Here is a 22,075-nt window from a genome sequence, read left to right as displayed (position 1 = left end):
CACTGTTGCAGTCATTACATTTGGGTAATCCTGCTGGCAGGTTGCCCTCAGTCGGCCTGAATTCCAAAGTCCTGGGTCCTGTGTCGGCCGCTGGCACCCCTTCCCTGACGTCAGGTCGTCAGGGGTATAAAAGATGCGGCCGACGCCATTTTCTTTAGTCTTTCTTGCCGCGCGGTGCCCGAAGCAGAAGCAGTTTGCAACTGCTGGTCGGCCGATTCCTGAGATTTTCGAGTTCGAATTTCAGATCCGAAGTCTTCTATAAAGCTAAGTACCCCATTGGGGAAACTTTTTTTCTTGCTCCAGAACCGATGTCAGAAAAAGTTAATCATTGTATTTCTTGTGGGAAGCAAATACCTCATAAGAACTTTCATTTTTACTGTATTCCTTGCCTAGGCCCTGATCATAACTTTCTAGGTTGTCGGTTTTGTGCTAGATTTAACCAACGCACTATTAAGCGTCGGTATGACTTTGCATTAAACCACTTTGGACGCAGGTTTACTTATCCAGAAATGTCATCGGAAAGCCATCCGACTACCAGAGTTCACAAAAAAACGCAAAGAAAAAGAAAGACAACCGAGGCCAAAAACCGACGACGAAGCTTCTCCTAAGCCAGTCGCCGGTTCACCGGTTCTCAGTGAGGCGCTTTTGCAGCCCCTGACACCCGCTACTTTAGAGTCGCAGGCCGCTACCAACTCCCACGTGGAGTCGGCTATGCTGCTGGAAACTCAAGGTGTTGGAGCCTCGGACGCTATTCCTTCAGATGGGTCCGGAGCCGCTGAGCAGGCACCGGCTTCTGAGGGTGTATTCAGACCTAAACATCTATACATTAAACCGACTTCAAAGGCAAAGACTAAAGCACCTTCAAAGGCAAAGAAGCAAACTCAAGAGCCACATGGACAGGCCTCCATGCCCAAAAAGCAGATGCTCAAAATGGCCGAAGACTTGATTACCTTGATCAGGGGTTCCCATCCCCCTCCTGAAAAGAGGCCTAGGCAAGAGACTGACTTTGAATCTTCAGATCAGGTTTCCATTTCTTCTGATTCCTCTTCTGATCAGGAATATTCTTTCCCCCCCCATGAGGATTCTGATGCTGAAGAATCTATACCTTCAGCTTCTCCTCCTGAGGACTATTCTTTTGGGGAAACCTTACATATCATGAGGGAGCATTTCCAATGGGAAAGCCAAGATTTCTCAGAATCTAAAAAGAGGCTCAGGGGTTTCCTGTTACTACCTCAGCACAAGCCACTAGCCATCCCACCTGTGTTAGAAATTGTAGATGATGTGTTTTCGGAGTCTAGCCTTACCCCTGACTCCTTACCTCCAGCTCCTGTTGAGCCTGACAGATGTTACAGGGTTCCTGACTCACATAAATTCCTTTTTAAAAACCCTGCTGCAGACACAGAAACTATTTCTCAGGGTCCTAAAGGAGTTAAGGTTTCCGCTGCAAAAAACCCTACCCCCTCTGACAGGGATTCTACGGCATTGGATAGATGGGGAAAAAAGGTTTACACTTCTGCTACCTTGGCTATAAGGGCCTTAAACTGTCAGTTTCATATGCTCAAATATCAGCAACATGTCATGGCATTGCTTAAACAGAAAATGTTGTCAAACTCTGAATGTGCAGAAAACAAGGAAATGCAGGATATATTGCATGCAGCTGAACAAGTTGGAAAGCATACTCTGCAATGTGGTTTTGATTCTTTAGAGGCCTCCTGCAGGGCCGCAGTTACAGGTTCTGTAATTAGGAGGCATGCTTGGTTAAAGGAACAAAATCTGCCCGATCATGTTAAAGTTAAATTATTAGATGCACCTTTACAGCATGATACTTTGTTTGGTGTTAAAGCAGAAGAGGTGTTAAAGAAAATGGAGGACAAAGCTAAATCTATGCAAACGGTCAAAGATTTTTTACAAGTACAGCCACCTAGGTTTAGTAGACACTGGCCAACAAAGAATTGGTCCTTTCCTGTGTTAGACAGAACTCAAAGGGGCAGACGCAGATGCCCTAGAGGCAGATCCCAGGCGCAAGGTTCATTCTGCTCAAAGCAATGGGGGGCCTCTACCTCCAAGGTTGGAGAAGACAAATCATAACCATTCAGGAAACAGTCCCAATGACTTCCCCCTGCCTGTACCAAGCACTTATCTCCTGGAAGCCCCCTTAGGGGGAAAATTAGCACTTTTTTCACAAAATTGGCACATTATAACCCAGGACAAGTGGGACTTAAATATCATGTCACAAGGCTACAAGTTCCATTTCCATACCCTGCCAAAAGCAAACAGCTGGCCAGATCTGCCAAAAAATCAATGGGCAGAGGCACAAAAACAAGTCTCATCCCTCATGGACATGGGGGCCATTCAAGTAGTACCAGAGCAAGAGCAGGGACAAGGATTTTATTCAAGACTGTTCCTGGTACCCAGAAAGGACAAGGCCTGGAGGCCAGTACTTGACCTATCTATTTTGAACACATTCCTGGATATTCCAAAATTCAAGATGTTGACTTTGCAGCAACTTCTGCCCATGCTGGGCAAGAATGCTTGGCTTGTGACTTGAGACCTAAAAGAGGCATACCTGCATGTCCCAATCAGACAAATATGCAGGAGATACCTCAGATTCAAGGCTAGCTCATTGCATTACCAATTCCCTGCACTGCCCTTTGGCATATCTACTGTGCCCAGGGTCTTTACAAAGTGTCTGGCACCAGTAATCGCATTCTGCAAACAAAGAGGAATACAGATATATCCTTATTTGGATGACTGTCTAATTCAAGCAGAGAACAAGAACATTCTTCTACAGCATCTGGCGTTTGTAAAAAGACTTCTAATATGCCTAGGGTACACAGTCAATGAAAAGAAATCAAAACTAGTATCCTCTCAAGAGATAATATTCCTGGGTGCAAGCTTAAATACAACTGCCCATATGGCTTATCTCACGCCAGACAAACAAAGGCAACTGACTACCTATTTCAAAATGCTGGCAACAAAGGCCCAGTTATCTGCAAGAAAAATTCTGCAGGCTTTGGGCTTCATGGCATTCTGCATCCTACTAATTCCATATGCAAGACTGCATATGAGGAAACTTCAATGGTACCTAAAAAGTGTTTGGACTCAAAATTGCCACAGCCTGGAAACTATGATTACTCTCATTCCCTGCCTGCAACAGGAGTTTCGATGGTGGGCACAGGCTTGTCACCAAAACAAGGGACAGCCATTCACATTACCCCCAGCCAGGCAAACACTAACAACGAATGCATCAGATTACGTCTGGGGGGGCCCACATGGCAGGAAGATGCATTCAGGGCGCATAGACCTCAAACCAAATGCATCTACATATCAATCAAAAAGAGATGATAGCAGTTCAAAATGCCCTGACAGCCTTCAAGGACCTACTGCATCCAGGACAACTTCTGATAAAGACAGACAACACCATGGTAATGTGGTATATAAACAAGCAGGGGTCACTCATTCTTACCCTCTTTGCAGACTAGCCATGATTTTGTGGGACACAGCATTGACTTACCAAGTGCACCTGCAGGCACAGTTCCTGCCAGGAAGGAAAAATACTCTGGCAGACGACCTAAGCAGAAACCTCATGGATCCCCATGAGTGGCACCTGGATCCACAAGTCTTCAGCATGATAACAAGGAAATGGGTCTGCCCAGACATAGATCTATTTGCCTCCCCTCACAACTGCCAACTAAAAAGATTATGTACAAGGATTTATCACAGACAAGCATGGAAGGTGGACACCCTATCTTTCAGCTGGAAAAACCTATCAGTATATGCATTTCACCCTCTGCCTCTCCTCCCCAAGGTACTCTTAAATGTCTGACAGGAGAAGTCAAGGATGATACTAATTGCCCCAGAATGGCTCCGCCAGTACTGGTATCCAATACTAAGGAGCTTGTCTCAATACCCAGCTTGGACCTTGACTCAGATACCTCATCTACTGTCTCAGCAAAACAATCAGCTCCTGCACAGCCAACTCAGGACTTTAAACCTGGCAGCATGTCGGATAATGTAGTCATTCAAAACACATCTCTCAGTAAAGCTGTGATGGATGTCATTTTGGAGGCCAGAAGGCCTAGTACTAGAAAATCTTATGCTGGAAAATGGAAGAGATTTTGTGTTTGGAACCAGGCACAAGGGACTGATACAGCTGTGCCAAATATTCCTCAGATTTTGCAATACTTAACTGAGATGCTGGACAAAGGTCTATCTTTTTCCTCTATTAAAATTCATGCCTCTGCCATATCGGCTCATTACAATACAGAACCACCAATTTTTTCTCATCCCTTACTAAAACAGTACCTCATAGGAGCCAAAAACTTAAGTCCTCCAAGAAGATCACCAATGCCTGCATGGGACCTCAACTATGTCTTGGAAAAACTCACCCTGCCACCTTTTGAGCCAGCTGCAACGGCTGATATAAAGGTTTTATCTTGGAAAACAGCTCTGCTCCTAGCAATAACTTCTGCAAGACGAGTTTCAGAGCTTCAGGCACTCATGGCTGTTGAACCTTTTATCATTTTTTATCCAGACAGGGTCTCTCTGAGGACAAACCCAACATTTATGCCTAAGGTGGTGTCCAGTGTGGCTCTTAACCAAACTATTCATCTGCCAACTTTTTATCCAAATCCACAGAACAAGGGGGAGAGAATTCTGCATTCTTTGGACATTCATAGACAGCTTAGATTCTACTTGACAGAACCAAAGACTTCTGAAAGACAGAAAAATTACTAGTGGCATATGCTGCAACATCACAAGGAAAGGCTATCTCAAAGCAGACTATTTCAAAATGGATAGGCCACTGCATTTGTTTCTGCTACTTACACCATGGCAAGCCAGTGCCTAAGGGCATTAGGCCACATTCAACCAGAGCTGCAGCCACTTCAGCAGCCTTTCTCAGGGGAGTACCAACCAAGGACATTTTAGAGGCTGCTACTTGGAGTTCAGTGCACACCTTTAACAAGCACTATCATCTGCCACTCTACTCTAAATCCAGGTCAGGCTTTGCCACTGCAGTTCTGCAGGGCCTCATAGCTGCTCCTAATGCTGTTTAGCTCCAGCCTCCCATCCATAGCTTTGGGGCTCTACCCAAATGTAATGACTGCAACAGTGAAACACGAAAAACATAGTACAGTTGTGTACACTTACCATAATTGTAGATGTTAGAGTGTATTCAGTGTTGCAGTCCAGGATACCCACCCACCATCCCCCTTTTTCTTCTGATGGAACCTATCTTTCCTTCTCTGATTTATACAACCTATGTGGTGTATTTGCTTGTAGATGAAGGTAATGTTTATATTGGTGCATGTATTTCTATCTATATAAATTTTGGCTACCCTTTTAGGGGGCACCTGACATCTGGGGCAAGAGAAACTAAAAAAAATGGCGTCAGCCACATCTTTTATACCCCTGATGACCTGACTTCAGGGAAGGGGCGACATCGGCTGACGCAGGACGAGGACTTTGGAATTCAGGCCGACTGAGGGCAACCTGCTAGCAGGATTACCCAAATGTAATGACTGCAACAGTGAATACACTCGAACATCTACATTTATGGTAAGTGTGCACAACTGTACTTTCCTGTTCCTCCCCTTGCTGTGCAACTCCAACTGAACATTTGCACTGATTTCCTATGGAAGTCTCTGAAATATCTTCATATGGCAACTGATCAGATGTTTCTTGCTCCACTGGTTTCTCCTTAATTTGGGGGTCCATTGCTTTAGCCTGCTGTGGTGTTTTCTGAGTTAGATTTTTTACACTAATGCCTTCACTTCACAGGTACTTCATAACCTCAATTTCTATTTCTTTAACTTCTCCATTACTAAGCCACTTTTCTACTTTTCCTCTTATTTTCTAATTTTTTTGTATTGTAAAAATGTCCATGTCTGGATATCTCTGCCTGCATTTCTCTTCAAATATCTTTGGTGCTGCTCTTTTTGTATTAATCTGTTTTGCTTTCTCCTTTTTTCCATAAATGTTACACTATATTAAATCTTTTTTTCTTTCACATGCCATTAATTCTTCTTCAGGTGTCTCCTGATCCTTGTTCTTCTTACTGTGGGGATGTTTTCCATCATGCTGTGATGTAACCTGTGTTAGACTTTCTACACTAAATTCTTCACTTCACACATATTCTATAACTTCAACTTCTATTTTTTTAACTTCTAATTCACTAATCTTCTGTTCTATGTTCCCTGTTTGTGATCTTATTTTTATAGTGAAATATTCCATATCTGGATGCTTTGCCTGTATTTCTCTATGAATATCTTTGGAGCTTCCTTTTTGTGTTGATTAATTTGGCTTTCTTCTTTGCATAAATATCAAACCATATCAGATCTCTCTTTCTTTCCCATGTCCATATTTATTTTTTTATACCTTTCAAAAGTCTCCAGATTTTGTTTTTTATATTCTCACATTTCCTCGATTTTTTTCCAAATGGATTAGAGTTTCTTGGTCTATATAGTGTTTTCATAAATCTGTTGTATTAATAATCACAAATTTTTATTTGAAGCTTCTGACCGTTTTTCTTGTGAAAGTATTTTTCTTTCATCTAATTTCTTTCTTAATCTCTTTGTACATCTTCTGTCTGGAAATAATTCTGGGCTTCTTGCCTAATAGTAACAATACATATTGCTTTCTTATCCTCAATAGTCCACTGTATCATCTTTGTGGCTCTTTTTTGGCCTGTCAGTTTTTCTGATTTTTGTGAACTTCTACTTCCTTCTTAAACAGGGAGGGACATCCTCCCCATGCAGTTGATCCTATGTATCTTAAATTAATATATGTGTGGTGGTGGTTTAATATACAAGGCCGTCCATTAATGTGGTCATAATTCACACAACTCTGCCATCCATGATGTAGAGTGCTTCATTGGCATCTACCCAAAGAGACTGCACAGGGCTTTTGTATTTGCTGCACATGTATTGTAGCCCCATATTTGATAGTAGCACTGTGAAGGAAACAAGATGAGAGAGAGACACGCACACAGTTAATGCTACTATATGCTTTCTAGAAAACCCCCCATGTACTGTCTGTGTAGTATAGCAGTGCCTTACTCATGACCATAGACCATCAGTGATGCAGGTACTATGATTAGTGCATGAAAGCCTTACATACTGTGTGTACAGCCACCCTTCCTACATGAATAGCATTTTCTTGAGTGTTGCTTCATAGTGGGGGGGAGTGGTTATATATGTCAATTCTCTAAAGCATTTGAGAATATCAGTGGACCAGCAGAAACAGGCAGTTGTACTACATTCATAAGAAACAGTCTGTCTCTGAAATGCAAGTGCTATTTTAATTTTTACACCAGACAGAAATCCCATTGTGTCTCATGTAAGTAACATGAATTTGGTCCATCATTTTGAGAAACACCATTATGTTTATATGAAGTGAAAATTTGTTCTTTTTTATGCCAAAGTATGTCAGAAGATAATTTATCCATAGTGCTGACTTTGTATATGCTGGATACAGAATTTAAGTTGTTGTAACTCTGCTGAGTGGACTGATTAAAGCTGCGGATTTTCCTGATTTACTCAGCACTGTTGTTAAAACATATTTTGGTAAATAATTTGATCTTGTGGATAGGATTGCTTCATGCATCTTTACTTCCATCTTGAATGAAACATAAGACCATAAAGCCCTCAGTACATGATTTAGTGGTGCTCAGGTAGACATTAATGATTGTGTGGCACTTATTGAATGTGTGGAACAGTATCCTTTAAGTATTACTTCTGTGAGTTGTTCATATAATGCACTACCAACAGCTTAATCTGATTAACATCTGATGTTATGTGATCCTATCTCGCCTACATTCTGTACTGATGGGCTCGGAGCCGATCCCTCGGCTCTGACTCGGCACGCTTATGCTATAGAGCGAGGCCTCTTATTGGCTGAGCTATCTTTTATCCCAGGATGCACCACCACTAATTCCCCAGATCTCGTTTGCCGCTTACAAGCTTAGACGTGGTCTCAACTTGGCTGGGCTAAGTACTATTTATTTAGGCTTTTTCCTGTCAGAAATTTGCTTACTTTGAACCCAAAAGCTGTTTTAACAGCTATTGTTGTCATACGAGTGTGTATTGAACAGTTCTGTTGAGAAATTTGTGTTTTTTTCGTCAGGGAAGGTTTCCCGTTTTAGTTAGAGGGGCCTTCCCCTGTTGCTTTTTGCTATTAGTGTTTCTTTCCTGGGTCAAGTACCCATTTAAGTTAGAGGGTCTTGACTCTCTCTTTCTCTGTGTTTGTTCAACTGTATTGTGTGTAAAAAAAAAAAAAAAAAAACTTTATTCTTTTGTTTTTGTTCTTAACTATTAAGTTTTGTTGTATTTCTCTTTAGACAGGTACTGTTTCTAATTTAGTTATGTCCAAAGAGCATAGACCCTCCGGGTTTAAAAAGTGCATGAGGTGTGGTTATAAGATGTCCATAACGGACGACCACTCCTCGTGCGTCTATTGCTTAGGCGCCAAGCACCTACAAGAATCTTGTAGCGTGTGTCACGCCTTCTCATCAAGGGTCCTCCAGGAGAGGAAAAACAAATTAATCCTTAAGGGGTTAATCAAGCCATCCTTCGAGGAAGCTTTATCTTTGTCATCCTCTCCTTCAAAAAAGAAGAAAGCGTCGGCTCCGACCAGTCAGTCGGAACCGACTGCCAAAAAACCTAGGCAGACTTCTCCATCGGCTCCACGGACTTCGGAGCCGAGGCGAACGGTCTGCCTCGATGCCTCCAGCCTCGACCCCTCTGGTTTTGGAGCCGAGGACTGGGGCATCGAGAGGCGGGTCACCTTCATCGGCTCCACTGATATTGGAGCCGATGAGGGTTGCCGGCTCAGACTCTTCCCCTTCGGAGCTGAAGTCCTTATCGGCACCGAGGGAAATTGCCTTGCCATCTCTCTCGGAGCCGATAGTGGTAGAATCCATTCGGAGCCGGTCCCCTAGTCCTTTGGAGCCGATGGAGAAATCGGTTCGGACCCGATCGATATCGTCCAGGTCATCCAAGATGTCTGATTCGGACATCGACAGGGTGCTCCTTAGACTCTTCCAGTCTCCGGTGTTCCAAAAGCTAGTTTCGGCTCCAGCCCAGTCGGCTTCGGAGCCGATGGTCCACCTCCCTACTTTGGTTCCTCCTCCAACAGCCTCGGCACCGTTGGAGCCGGTGCTGGTGGAACCGGTGGAGGTTTTAGGGTCGGGCCCGACCCTTACTCCAACTCCGGCTCTTGGGTTGGAGTTCAGTACATGGACTTCTTCCGTCGGCCCCGGGGGGATGCTTCGGGATTGATGTTTTCGGTTCCAAGTCTCCCTCTTGGTGCGTCAGCAGCGGGAGTGCCGTCTACTGTCGTGGCCACGGAGGTGGGACCCTCCCAGGATTCTGGTGGTCCGGCCTTCAGGGCTATGAGGAGTGCGTTAGCCAAATCATCTTTGGCTGCCTCCACGGTCTCCCCAGCTCCTTCCCTGCATACCGGGACTGGGTCTTTGGCAGTCCCCCTGTCCATAGACAGCGGAGCCCCGGGGCCTGAGGTTACCCCCACTGGGGTTTCCCCCCCTCCTGGAGGTCCTTCTGAAGCCTCTTCGGAAGAACCCCCCAGGAAAAGATCGTGCAAGAGGAAGCACGTTGACTCCCCAGATGAGTCTCTTACATCAGACACTGATCTCGATGATGCAGAGGGGTCCCACAAGTTGTCCTCGGATGATGTCTCTTTTGCAGACATCCTGGAAGCCCTTAAACAATGAGGCGGCTGGCAGTCCAAACCCCCTTCTGCTGATGAGTCGGTGTTCCTTAAGGCCTTCGGGGCTCAGCCCTCCGCCTCCTGGGTGTCTCCGCCCTTCGAAGAGCTCTTGGATTTGATCTGTCGAAGGGCGTGGGAACACCCAGACTCTGTGGAACCGGTGCCTGCTCGTCTGAATAAGTTCCTCTCGGCACCCCTGAAAAGAATTTCTAACCAAAGGTGTGGCTGTAGATGGTTTGGTGGTGGCATCTGCTACCCAGCAAGATGTAGCAGAGGCTTCGACGTCCGTCCATTCTCCTAATAAGGAGTCTAGGAGCATGGATCGATGAAGCGCACCCTAAGTTCAGCGGCCTTTACATTAAGGTCCTTGAACTACCTTACACACTTTACTAGGTTTCAGAGGGATCTGATTAAAGAACTATCCGATACCCTCTTGGGTAACCTGCCTGAGGAGCTGGTCCAGACGGTTGGCTCTCAGCTGGCTACATTGTCGTTCATTTCAAACTCGTCCATGAGGCTCATTTCTTATGCGGCCGAAGGGGCAAGTAGAGCGGCGGGTACAGGCATTGCTCTACGGAGACAAGCCTGGCTCCGCCTGTGTCATTTCGCGGTGGCCTTTAAGTCTTCCTTTGCTGACGCCCCCTTTGATGGGTCCTCCCTGTTTGGACCCAAGGTAAAGGACACACTGACCTGCTGCGAACAGGAGGGTAAGACTCTGACTGCCGTTGGGGCACAATTTTCCACTCCCTTTCGGCCTTATCCCAAGGCTAAAAGAGGAGGGAAAATGTGGTTCCGTAGATCTCAGAAGCCTTACCCCTCTCAGCAGGAGGTCCCCCTTCCAGAGGCAGGGAGGGAAATTCTTCTGGAAGACGCCGTCCCAGAGGCGGCAGAGGCCCTCGCAACACTGGAGACCGCGAGTCCTTTCGTGGCTCTTCAGCCTTTCACAGTCCCTGAGGGATTGCCCGACTGTGCAGCTCCGGAGCCAGTCGGGAGTCGTTTCTCAAAGCACCTAAAAGCCTGGGAAGATATCACTCAGGACCGATGGGTGCTTCGAATTATCGCCGGAGGTTACACCATCCCTTTCTCTCACTCCCCACCTCAGTCCAGGAAAATCCCGGACCCGCCACCCAGTCAACGGGATACTGCAGCCTCAGAAGTTTCAAAGCTGCTGCAAAAAGGAGTCATCCAACTGGTCCCCGCAGACCAGATCAGATTAGGGACTTACTCAAGATTCTTTTTGGTGCCAAAAGACCGGGGACTTGAGGCCCATTTTGGACCTCAGCATTCTAAACCGTGCAGGCAGAAAGTCCAAGTATCGAATGGTCACCCTACAAACCATTCTCCCATTGCTGGAGAAAGGTGTTTGGATGTGCTCCATAGATCTCAAGGACGCTTATTACCATATCATGGTACATCGAGCGTCCAGGAGACATCTGCGCTTCAGCCTAGGAGGCAGTCATTTTCAGTTCCGCGCGCTACCCTTTGGTCTCACCACAGCCCCCAGGGTGTTCACCAAGTGCTTGGCAGTCATGACTGCTCACCTGAGAAGTCTAGGATTCCAGGTGTTTCCGTATCTAGACGACTGGCTCCTAACTGCCACCTCCAAGCATCTACTACTGCGGAGCCTACAAGCCACTATATCACTGGGCAACTCCTTGGAATCACCTTCAATTGGCCAAAGTCTGTGTTGCTGCCATCTCAACGAATAAGATTCATAGGGGTAGAGATAGACTCAAACCAAATGCGGGTCTATCTACCTACAGACAGAATTCAAACCATACAAACTCAAGTTAGAGCCTTACTTCCCAGGTCCAAAGCCCCAGCCAGAATGGTCCTGCAGCTATTGGGATCCATGTCCGCCACGGTTCTTCTAGTCCCCTTGGCAAGGCTGCACATGAGAATTCTCCAGTGGGTTCTTTCAGCTCAGTGGTCCTTTCAGGAACTCCCTCTCAGTCACCTCATATGGATCACGGAAACATGCAAACGGGACCTTCGCTGGTGGCTAGTGCCCTCCAATTTGGATCAGGGACGACCCTTTGTTCCACCTCCTCCTGCGGCCACTTTGACCATGGACGCCTCCCAGATGGGGAGGGGGGTGGCATTCCCTGGGCAGGTCAGTCCAAGGCAAATGGCACCCAGAAGAGACCCTACTTCATATCAACATCCTAGAAATGAGGGTGGTGCTTCTGTCCCTCCAAGCCCTCCACGATTACCTCCCTCGGGGCGTAATTGCCGTTCACTCAGACAACATGTCAGTTGTCTGGTACCTGAACAAACAGGGAGGGACCAGATCCTATCCTCTTTGCAGAGAGGCCATGAGAGTCTGGGAATGGGCAGTCTCGACCAAACGCTTTCTAGTGGCTACTCATATCCCGGGCAAGTCCAATGTGATAGCCGACAGACTGAGCAGAACCATCCTCTCTCCTCACGAATGGTCTCTGAACATGACAGTTGCAAGTCAGATTTTCAGCAGATGGGGAGTTCCGTGTTGCGACCTCTTTGCGACTCCACTAAATGCGAAGTGCAAAAATTCTTCTCCCTAACCCGGCTCGGGAAGAGCCCCATGGACGCACTTGCCCGAAGTTAGCCCACCGGCTTGCTTTATGCCTTCCCCAGTTCCTCTCCTTCCCAGGGTGATCCAAAAGGCATCTCTCTTGGGGAGCAAAATGATCTTAGTTGCTCCTTACTGGCCTCGTCAAGTATGGTTTCCCTATCTTCGGAAATATGCTCTGGAAGGTCCATGGTTCCTGGATCAGATCCCAGACCTTTTGGTTCATCAGTCGGGACTATTCCACCAGTCCCTGCACACCTTAAAATTGACGGCTTGGCTCCTCCTCTTCCGACTATAGTCAGGAGTCTTACTTTGGTTCCAGAGGTTGTACACATATTATCTTCGGCCCATAAGTCTGCTACTAAGAAACTGTATTCTAGCAAATGGAAAAGATTTGCTATTTGGGCTCAACTCCGGGGCCTGGATCCCATTTTTATTCCCGTGGCAGAAGTACTAAAATTTTTAACTTCTCTTTTCAGTCAAGGCTCTTCAGTCTCTACCATCAAGGTCCAATTGGCAGCGAATTCCAATTTTCACGAATCTATAAACCCACCTTTAATGAGCAACAGATTGTGTAAGACCTTCTTGAAAGGTGCTGCTCTGTTAAGACCTCCGATTTCTCATCCTGCACCTCCATGGGATCTCGATGTGGTGTTACGCGCCTTAACTTCCTCCCCTTTGAACCGGCAGCTACATGTGATCTAAAATTTCTATCATGGAAGACTGCTTTTCTGGTGGCGATTACTTCTGCCAGAAGAGTTTCAGAGCTTCAAGCTTTGTCAGTAAAACCCCCGTACTTGGTTTTTCACAAAGACAGAGTATCTCTCAAGCCAAATCCTTCCTTTGTCCCTAAAGTTTGTTCCAGTTTCTGCTTACAACAATCGTTAGAACTTCCAGTCTTTTTTCCAAAATATTCTAACAAAGCGGAATTCATATTTCACACACTAGATGTCCACAGGCAGTTGCGTTTTTACTTAGACAGGACCAAACAAACAAGGAAAACAGATCAGTTGTTTGTATCCTTTGCAGACAATAAATTGGGCAAAGCTGTCACAAAGGTCACTATTGCCAAATGGATCAGGGACTGTATTACTCAAGCTTATTCTTATTCTAACAAAGAGCTTACCACCTCTGTCAAAGCTCATTCTACAAGGGCTATGGCTACTTCGATAGCATTTCATTCTAAGCTTGCCATTAGTGACATTTGTGCTGCGGCTACATGGTCTTCCCCACACACTTTCATTTCCCACTACAAATTGGATGTGGCATCTAGAGGGCGAGCTTCATTTGGTTCCACAGTGCTCAGGAGTGTTTTCCAATGAGCCACCCAGGATTTAGGTGCTAGGGACGCTGTCCCATCAGTACAGAATGTAGGCGAGATAGGATCACATAACATCTTTTAGTTATGTGCTTACCATAACTTTAGATGTTTGGGATCCATCTCACCTACATTCCTAATAACCCACCCTCCTTCCCCCTTCCTTGGAGATCAGAGGATATCAGAAGGTCCGAATCCTGTTGTTTCATCTTGAAACATCTAACAATGTTATATAAACAAGTTGTGCATGTGTGCATGAATGCGGACAAACAAGATCTGGGGGATTAGTGGTGGTGCATCCTGGGATAAAAGATAGCACAGCCAATAAGAGGCCTCGCTCTATAGCATAAGCGTGCCGAGTTGGAGCCGAGGGATCGGCTCCGAGCCCATCAGTACAGAATGTAGGCGAGATGGATCCCAAACATCTAAAGTTATGGTAAGTACATAACTAAAAGTTTCCACATGTTTATTCAACCCACCATTTTTATTACAAGATATGAGCAGAACTACATTGTTCCAGTTTTCAGCAATAAAAACTTAATTCTTTTATTTGTGTTTTTACAGGCTGATGAGGCTAGAACACCTTTAGAGATCGTCATGGTTGCAGAGGAAGAGCAGATCAGCAGACTGTGGCAAGATGTGGTCCCCTTAGAATGTGACATCAGAGAACAGTGGGCAGTGACATTAGTAGATCCTAACAATTTGGAAACATCAGGGACTGGCATACAAGAAGCAACTTGAAGTAATTAAATCAAAATTTACTAAAATGCTCTTAAAGACATTTTTTGGCCACTTTTTGATTATCATCATGTTTGAAAAAAAAACACAGCAGAAACCTGGTTCTCACATTATTACAGAAGATGTTTTTTGTGAAACAGGGTTTAGATTCAGTTGGCCATCTAAACTGTGGAGACATTTGCAGTGTGCAAAAGACTTCCCTCTTGGGAATAACTGTCATTTGAAGAGGTGAGAAATGGAGGTTGACTTGAAGAGATAGTGCAATCTATCCTTTTTACTGTGCCTTCGGCTAACATGCTTAATGTCCATTTTGGTGTTATTTTTGCGCAGACTGACATAGATACTGTGCCTGAAGAGTGAGAGATCTGTGAGGACATTTTATTACCACAGACTGTAGCTATTGGGACTATAAAGTACTAGCATGTGAACCGCTCAACATTTTGCCAGCTGCTGCTGCTGTTTTCATAGAGATTATTGCACGTGGACACCCCCAGTGTAACACTGCTGACTTCATCATTTTCATTTCTTTCTCCCACCAACAGTACATTAGAGCACATACTTTTAAGTGTTTTTTTTTTCCTGTTGCAATATTTATTTAATATGCATGAATGTTTTCAGTGAAGCGTCACCTTTCCTCATCTCTTTTTGTTCCAAAGTAAAAATCTGCAAGATTGAAGCACTTAGTTTGTGTTTGTTGACTAAGTTTCTACACTTCATTGTGAGGCATTGTGAGATGTAGAGTAAAAGATTTTCTACAGAACTAAATGCGTCAGCAGTCACAGATTTTGTACCCCTCCCTGTTGCGTATAAATGTATTTTTTGTTCCCCTTCTGCTTTATTCTTTCCAGCGACCCCATTGCCCCCCTCCCCCCATTGCCATGTCTGTCAGCCTCTCCTACTGCCCCCAGACTATCTCTGTTTTAAGGCTGAGGTTCACACGGAACCAAAGGGTGTCTTGGTGGGTAATGTTGACTGCTTCCACTGGGGGACGTTTTTCATTTATAACCTACCCCTTGGCTCCCCCCTTGCATTTGTCTGTTACATCTGAGGGCTACTCCCTTCTGTGGACTACTGCTTCCCACAGGGAGTGCCTAGAAGATCAACCTCCCCAGGGATAGGCATGTCCATCCCTTCCTGCCAGTACCACTAACTGAACCCAGGTTCCTGGGCTGCACTTTGGCTTTTATCCCTCTACACCACAGTACTGATCACTTTACAGCATATTAGTGTTTCTCTTTTGTGAAAGTTATTTAATACTTTGTAGAGGACTGTTGCAAGGACTTTGTATAATGATGTCCCAATTTGTATTATTACAAATATGCCTGCGGTAGACAGCTCTCAGATATTTCTGCATAGCTGATGATTATTTAATTTTGGGATTCTCATTTTAAAGATGATTGCGTACTTTGTATACAGTTTAATAAAGTCATGGCAGTCTGAATGTATTTAAAAATCAAATCATGGCAGTCTGAATGTATTTAAAAATTAAACAGCAAATCTTATTACTTGTCTGTCCCACAGCTTCAACACAAGACTGTATTCCTGCTTGCACTGCACAGTTCAGAGAAGCAACCGCATTAGACTGAGGTAGGAAAATGTTTACTTCCTCAGACCTGGCAGTAATTAACTTAACCTGTCCAAAAAGTATGGTTCAGTACTACATCACCATACTTTAATTTGCTGCAGTTCAGGGCATCCCTGCTCCAGTTTTTACACAAAAGAGAAAACTAAAGTTTGTTGTAGCTGAATAAACAGGACCCCTCATGGTAAGGTATTTCTTTTGTATATGTTTATTAACGAAGAAGATCCCCTGGGCAGCACTGTTTTTTATAGTAGGCCTGGGGAAAAGCACTCCATCAGTAGCACGAAACACAACTGAAACAGTGATAAACGTTTGCATATTCAGTACATATAAGGCAATACAAAACAAGAATCTGAGATGCAGTAGGTTGAAAGCAGTTGAAATTGAAACAGTTTTTATATATAGTTCAAGAAAAAAATGGGTTGTTGACTCCAGAATAAATTGTACATTAGAAGCAGTAGTTGCAACTTCTAAAGTACTTGTAATTTAAATTAATATCAGAAGTGTCAAACAGCAAGTATGCTTCTAAATTCGGTATATTTGGAGGCCATTATCTCCTATACTGAGAGATATGAGTATTTTTACTAAGCTGTATCCTCCCTTGCCTTTTACTGTTCCCATTTATTGGTTTGACATATACTGAGCCTTTGTGATGTATTTACCTGGCACCACATGTGATGTAATCAGTTGGTCCTGCCCACTTGTAGACTCCAGCCTGACTACAATCCTCAGTCTCCAACAGGAATTCAACCAGGGAGAGCATTCTGGACACACACTCCCTATCCCTTGCCCAAAGAGAAGTAAGCAGGCAAAGACTCATCATTTTTGTCCTTTTCCATGACAGCTTTAACAGATGCCTGAGCCATTAATTTAACTTGGGTCACCTAGGTTATATTCAGGATTTTATTCCTCCCTGAAAATAGAGCTGGTCTTACTATGCATATTTAAAGTGTAAGGAACAGTCAGGTAATACTCAAACATGGCTAAAAAGTAAGAAATGAAGCTGCCTAGGTGGTGTAGATGGATAAAGCCCTGTGTGCAACCCTGATGATTTGAGATAAGTTAGTAACAACGGCACTAGAGGAGCTGGTTAGGAGAGAGAGGAATGAGCAGCTCCACCACCAGGGGAAAGGCAGCTCAGGCTGCTGCATTGCTAATGCGTCAACACAAAAAATTAGCAGAAAGGGCTGAGATGCACGCCAACAAAACAAAATGCAGAAGAAAGGGGTGGGATGCATGCCAACACAAAATGTAGCAGAAAGTGCTGGAATGCATGTCAGCACAACAAAATGCAGAAGAAAGGGGCGGGATGCATGCCAACACAACAAAATGCAGCAGAAAGGGCTGGGATGCATACCTGTGGGGTTAAAGGCAGGAACACTCCTGTCCAAAGACCAATATTGTGTGGTACCTCCTCATTAAGGCTACCATTGCAATAGAGAATTAGGGCAATGAGGCCATGTTAAACCCTTTATGGCTGCCTGGAAGATGACCTTCTACAATCTCTCACTCAAGGTGGAATGAATGACCGGTCAAGTATGGGAAGGACTGATGATTAACAGGTGTCCTTGTATGTGGATGTGTTAGGGTTAGGCATTTCAGTTTCTGAATATTGAATAGAACATTGAATCATCAAGTCTAATGCAAGTGCCTAGGGACACCGAGGTTGAATATACTGACTGATATGAGATCCCTCTAAAATTTATATATCAGTGAAGTTAGCTCTTCTGAGGTAATAGTGAGGTGTCATTCAGAATGAAGTATTTGGATACCTCCTGTAAATAACCTTTCTGTCTGGCCATCGTACTGAGGATATTTTTAAGTGAAAATGATTTTTACTACCAGCATATATTTCAAACCTCATCCCCCACAGTTAAAAAGTTTCCTAACCATAAAAGTTCCTTCTTTGCAAAGCAGCAATCCCCTAAGTAGTCAAAGCAAAGACAAGCAACATAACTCCTCAGAGGAAGGGGTAACCTCTCAACCCCCATGGAAAGATTTGTTGTGTAGATAGGAAATCAGCCATTTCAGACAGCATTTGGAAACAGATATCTTAATAGAAAGTGAGCTTGACCAATGGTTTCTCATGGGGTATTCAGTAAAATTTGGTCTAAAATCATTATCTGGTACCATTGTCTCAGCACCTACAGAAAACATGCACATATTTATGTCTGTAGCAGTATAACTTATCAAAAAGTCGATGGTACAGGAAGTTATGGTTCTGTAGTATAGAAAAACACTTTTATTTCAGGATTCTTTATGGTTTCAAATACATAATATTCTCCCATGTCTGTAGTTTCCATACAGCATCTTTGATTTATTAATGTCATTTGTATGATCTACTCATATCTCTGATTTTCTTCCAGGTACTCCAGTTTTCTCCTACCCCTCAATAATATAATAGCTGATTAACTACTCGAAATTATTCTCATGTGCTGAATCTGTCCTTGGTGCGACAATCTAGGTCATGGCTGAAAAGGCTTTGTTTACTTTTGTGTAAAAAAAGAAACATACTGATCTTCAAAAACATGTTACCACTCTTAAACCAAACCTGTTGAATGATGAATACTATCCATTCCACTGTACTAGAGTACCTAAGGTTTTATGAAAAACATTTATGTTTTTCAGCTTTTGTCTGTACCCTGTGGGAATATTCACCAAAAATGCCTAGTGTCAGTCTTTGCTGGTATGATGATATGGCTTATCTCAATATTCCTCTATCTGGCTCCACTTCCTATCTGTTGCAATAATATTTGCTGATGGTACGAAGTGTGCTTCAGTTTCTGGGATTAACTTAGAATTTAAGCAAGTGCCTGAGAAATTTATTACAGAAGATCCAGTTTCTGGGACTCATGCTGGAATGTTGTGGGTATGAAATATAGCATTTAGTTAAAGACACTCAGAAAGGAATGCTACAGCCAGATACTGTATATGAAGTTTAATTAACAGAACATAAGTGATCATTTGGTTTGCAAAGCATAATACATTACACATTAGTTATATCTGGTCTTGGATAGGACAGAACCTAGTAATCTATAACTGAATACTGGGTACTATACTTAAACTATTAGCAGCATTGCACGCCTCATACACTAAATGGTGTGCTAAATCAGTGATGAGTATATTATTTTTATTGTCTAGTGCATCTCTTAATGTATGCACAACAGTTAACATAATATTTAAATGATCCAGTTCCATTGCATAAAATCTTGCATATTAAAATATTTTATGCAGTGTCAGTGGCACAACAAGTAGCACACACGTCTTTGGTGCAGAAGGCTTTGGGTTCTGTTCCCAAATCAGACATATTGATTGCCAACATTGCAGTGTAGCATAAGGGGGTCCTGCATTCCTGAGTGTGTCATCCTTCAGATGGGACATTAAAATGAGGCCGAATCTGCTTGAGTTGGTGGTAGCTTAGGTGGATGTAAAAGATCCCATGGCAATTATCGAAAATAGTAGGGGAAGTTTTCCAGTGCCCTGGCCAAATTTCCCCTAGTAGTTTTTGTACCACCTTGCATATCTTCTGAAAAGAGGCCACTAGCCTAGTGGCACTGAACTGGTCAACAAAGGATAAATAAAAAAGTAAATTTCAATCTGCCCTGGATGCTCCAATTTACCTAATGTGATAAAAAATGCCCGTTCTGCAAGCACATTTGGCTAGTGCTAGTAGTCATGGGTGGGATCCTAATTTCTAGCCCTATGATTCATCCATTTGTAGACACTTTAAACAATCAGACTGTAAGAATATTTTCAGTGAAATAATGTTGCCCCAAGGGAATGTTACAAAGAAACATCTTGAAATGAAATAGGTGCACCAGCATTCTTATGAACAGTAAAGAATGTTTGCCAGCATTTGCCTGGTTCTTGAGCTTAAACTGTACATCATGTCAGAATACCATCTTACTCAAAAATGTAAACATCACGTTATGTTGAAAGTGTGTCTCTAATAACATTCCAGTTATATGAATTATCTTATTCAATTATCTTAAATGTCTCATCTGTTTATTTTTTTACATTACCACGAGTGCTGTTTTCTAGTTACCTTTCTTGCATTAGTAGGTTATGTTAGTAATTAAACTCTGTAAAGGTCTAATTAGTCTCCTTAGATTCACAGGTCATTTTTAGGTAAGCTCTTTGGTTGCACAATGTTTAACCTAGTGCATCCCGTCCCTGATGTAAGACATTGGTGACATATGAAAAAATTCCTTATAGGTTCATAGGAGATTACTAGGCTAATGGCCCTAGGGCTTTTACAAGCCTGGCCATGTTATACCCTATTCCCTAAATGACTTTGGTTAGATGGTCATCATTTGCAGAGTGAGTCTATGATCAGCATCGACTGCTTCTGTCCATGAGGGACATAGGTGCCACCTCCTGGGTAAATTTAAGTCTCTCATCCAATTGTCTAGGTTGCACTTGAATAGGGTCATTGAGGTGCTCTGCCTCACGTGTATGACCTTTGACAATATAAGCCTTACAGGCACACTTAGCTACTGCCCAAGTTTGCTTTAATTTTAAAACTGGCACTCGTCATGTGTGACAATTGGTTACATGTATGTGAAGTAACAAATGGAAATACTTTATGCCTTAAGGTATGTCTCACCAAGAGGCAATCCTCAACTTATAGCATTAGGCACTCACTCACAAACTGCAGTGTAAACAAAATAACATATGCAACTCTTTATCATGACAGCTGTTACTTTTAACTTACTGGATGCAGGACTTCAAATTCAGTGAACACACCTGTCCTTTGCTAATAGACAAATACATGCAGAGAACACACTGTGAAGCTCTAAAACATGTTATTAGATGATTCCTGGAAACTGTTGTCCTGTGCATAAGCAGCATTTTGTCTATATTTTGCATTCAGTAAACATGAAAGTACATATATTCTAATGCACTTGTATTTGACTATATATTTAAATCCATTTTGATGTGTTTTTTTTTTTTGTATTTTGCTATGTTTTCTCAGAATTGTTTTACAATTTTGACTGCATTTCAGGTGGTTTCAGTGGTGTCTAGCTATTTAAAGCAGTTAAGTGCATTTCAGGTAGTTTATGTGCTAAGTGACTTCATCCATTTTGCTGCATTTATTTGCTGTGTTTGTCACTTTAAATTATAGCTTGTTATTTAGTTGTCTGGCATTGAGCAGAGACACCTTACTTTGGTCCTGTTTTGATATTGATACTTTTGCTACATTGAAATGTTCCTTAACTGAACTTTGCCTAAAAAGGGCGCTATAGGGGTAGAAGGTCTTTAGCTAGAATAAAGATTTAGGCCAGGTATGTGAGCCATCTAGAGCTTGTAGTGGTTATCTTAGTGAGACAAGGGTAACTGCTGCAGTTCTAAGGAAGATAAGCACTGTTCGTGAGAGCCTTATCTGTTTTTCATTGGTTCTTTCATTTTCTCTGTTTGTTTTATATTGCACAGAGCTGCGTTTAATGCATCACTGTTAACGTGCATTACATAGACACAGGCACTTCAGTAATGACTTTTCATAATATAACCAACCCACCCCAATGCTATTAGAAAATAAGCTTTTGCTGTGTGTAGCTGCATAACACACAATGCCAAGCACCTAGCACCTAACAACCTAAAGAAGCTTGCAGCAGTCCTAGTGATTCTATGGAGAATGTCTCAACTTATCCCGTAGGCACTAGAAATAAGCTAAAACAATACTATTACACAAACTTCCTGAACTGTGTTTATTACAGTCACAGTTAAACTTGGGTTACTTATTTACCTAACTAGACATTCACAGTCGCTATACTGGCCACCCCTTATTTGATACCATCGTAATGGAATTTAGATCTATATTTTATATAAGCTCTGTAAATCAAATCAAGTTTTACTTCACATTGGACAAAATGGGAAATTAGAGTACTTGTCTCCCCTCTTTTGCTGGCCTTGTAGCATTAGGCAGTGTTGCAACTGTCTTATGCTCACAGAAAATGAACTCTTATTAAACACATATCTCTTTGTGAGAGGTGCAAATAGTTGAGAGATGGGGCTTCGCTCTCAAAAAAAAAAAAAAAAAAAGACTGTGAAGAGCACCACACTATATGCACCCAACTCTGAAAAATATGTTGTATGTTGATGCTGTAAAGAAATCCTTACCCAAGCTTCCTAGGCCAATAAGGATCAAGCCTTTGGATCA

General features: G+C 43.1%; 1 protein-coding gene across 2 annotated transcripts in view; it reads left to right on the top strand.

The window, feature by feature from the left end:
- Positions 1–15,791, top strand: part of LOC122789193 (THAP domain-containing protein 6-like) — a 265,593-nt gene extending 249,802 nt beyond the window's left edge. For both annotated transcript variants that reach the window (XM_044056472.1, XM_044056464.1), the window contains exon 7: positions 14,160–15,791. In XM_044056472.1, the coding sequence (XP_043912407.1) occupies positions 14,160–14,336 (177 nt within the window). In that variant the 3' untranslated portion in view covers positions 14,337–15,791. The remainder of the gene's footprint in view (positions 1–14,159) is intronic.
- Positions 15,792–22,075: the final 6,284 nt, after the last annotated feature.

The sequence above is a fragment of the Protopterus annectens genome, chromosome 1.part2 (assembly GCF_019279795.1).
Source record: "Protopterus annectens isolate FY-2018-M chromosome 1.part2, PAN1.0, whole genome shotgun sequence".
NCBI lineage: Eukaryota > Metazoa > Chordata > Ceratodontiformes > Protopteridae > Protopterus > Protopterus annectens.
The sequence above is the reverse complement of the archived record's forward strand: the minus strand, read 5'-3'. Positions and strand labels throughout refer to the sequence as shown.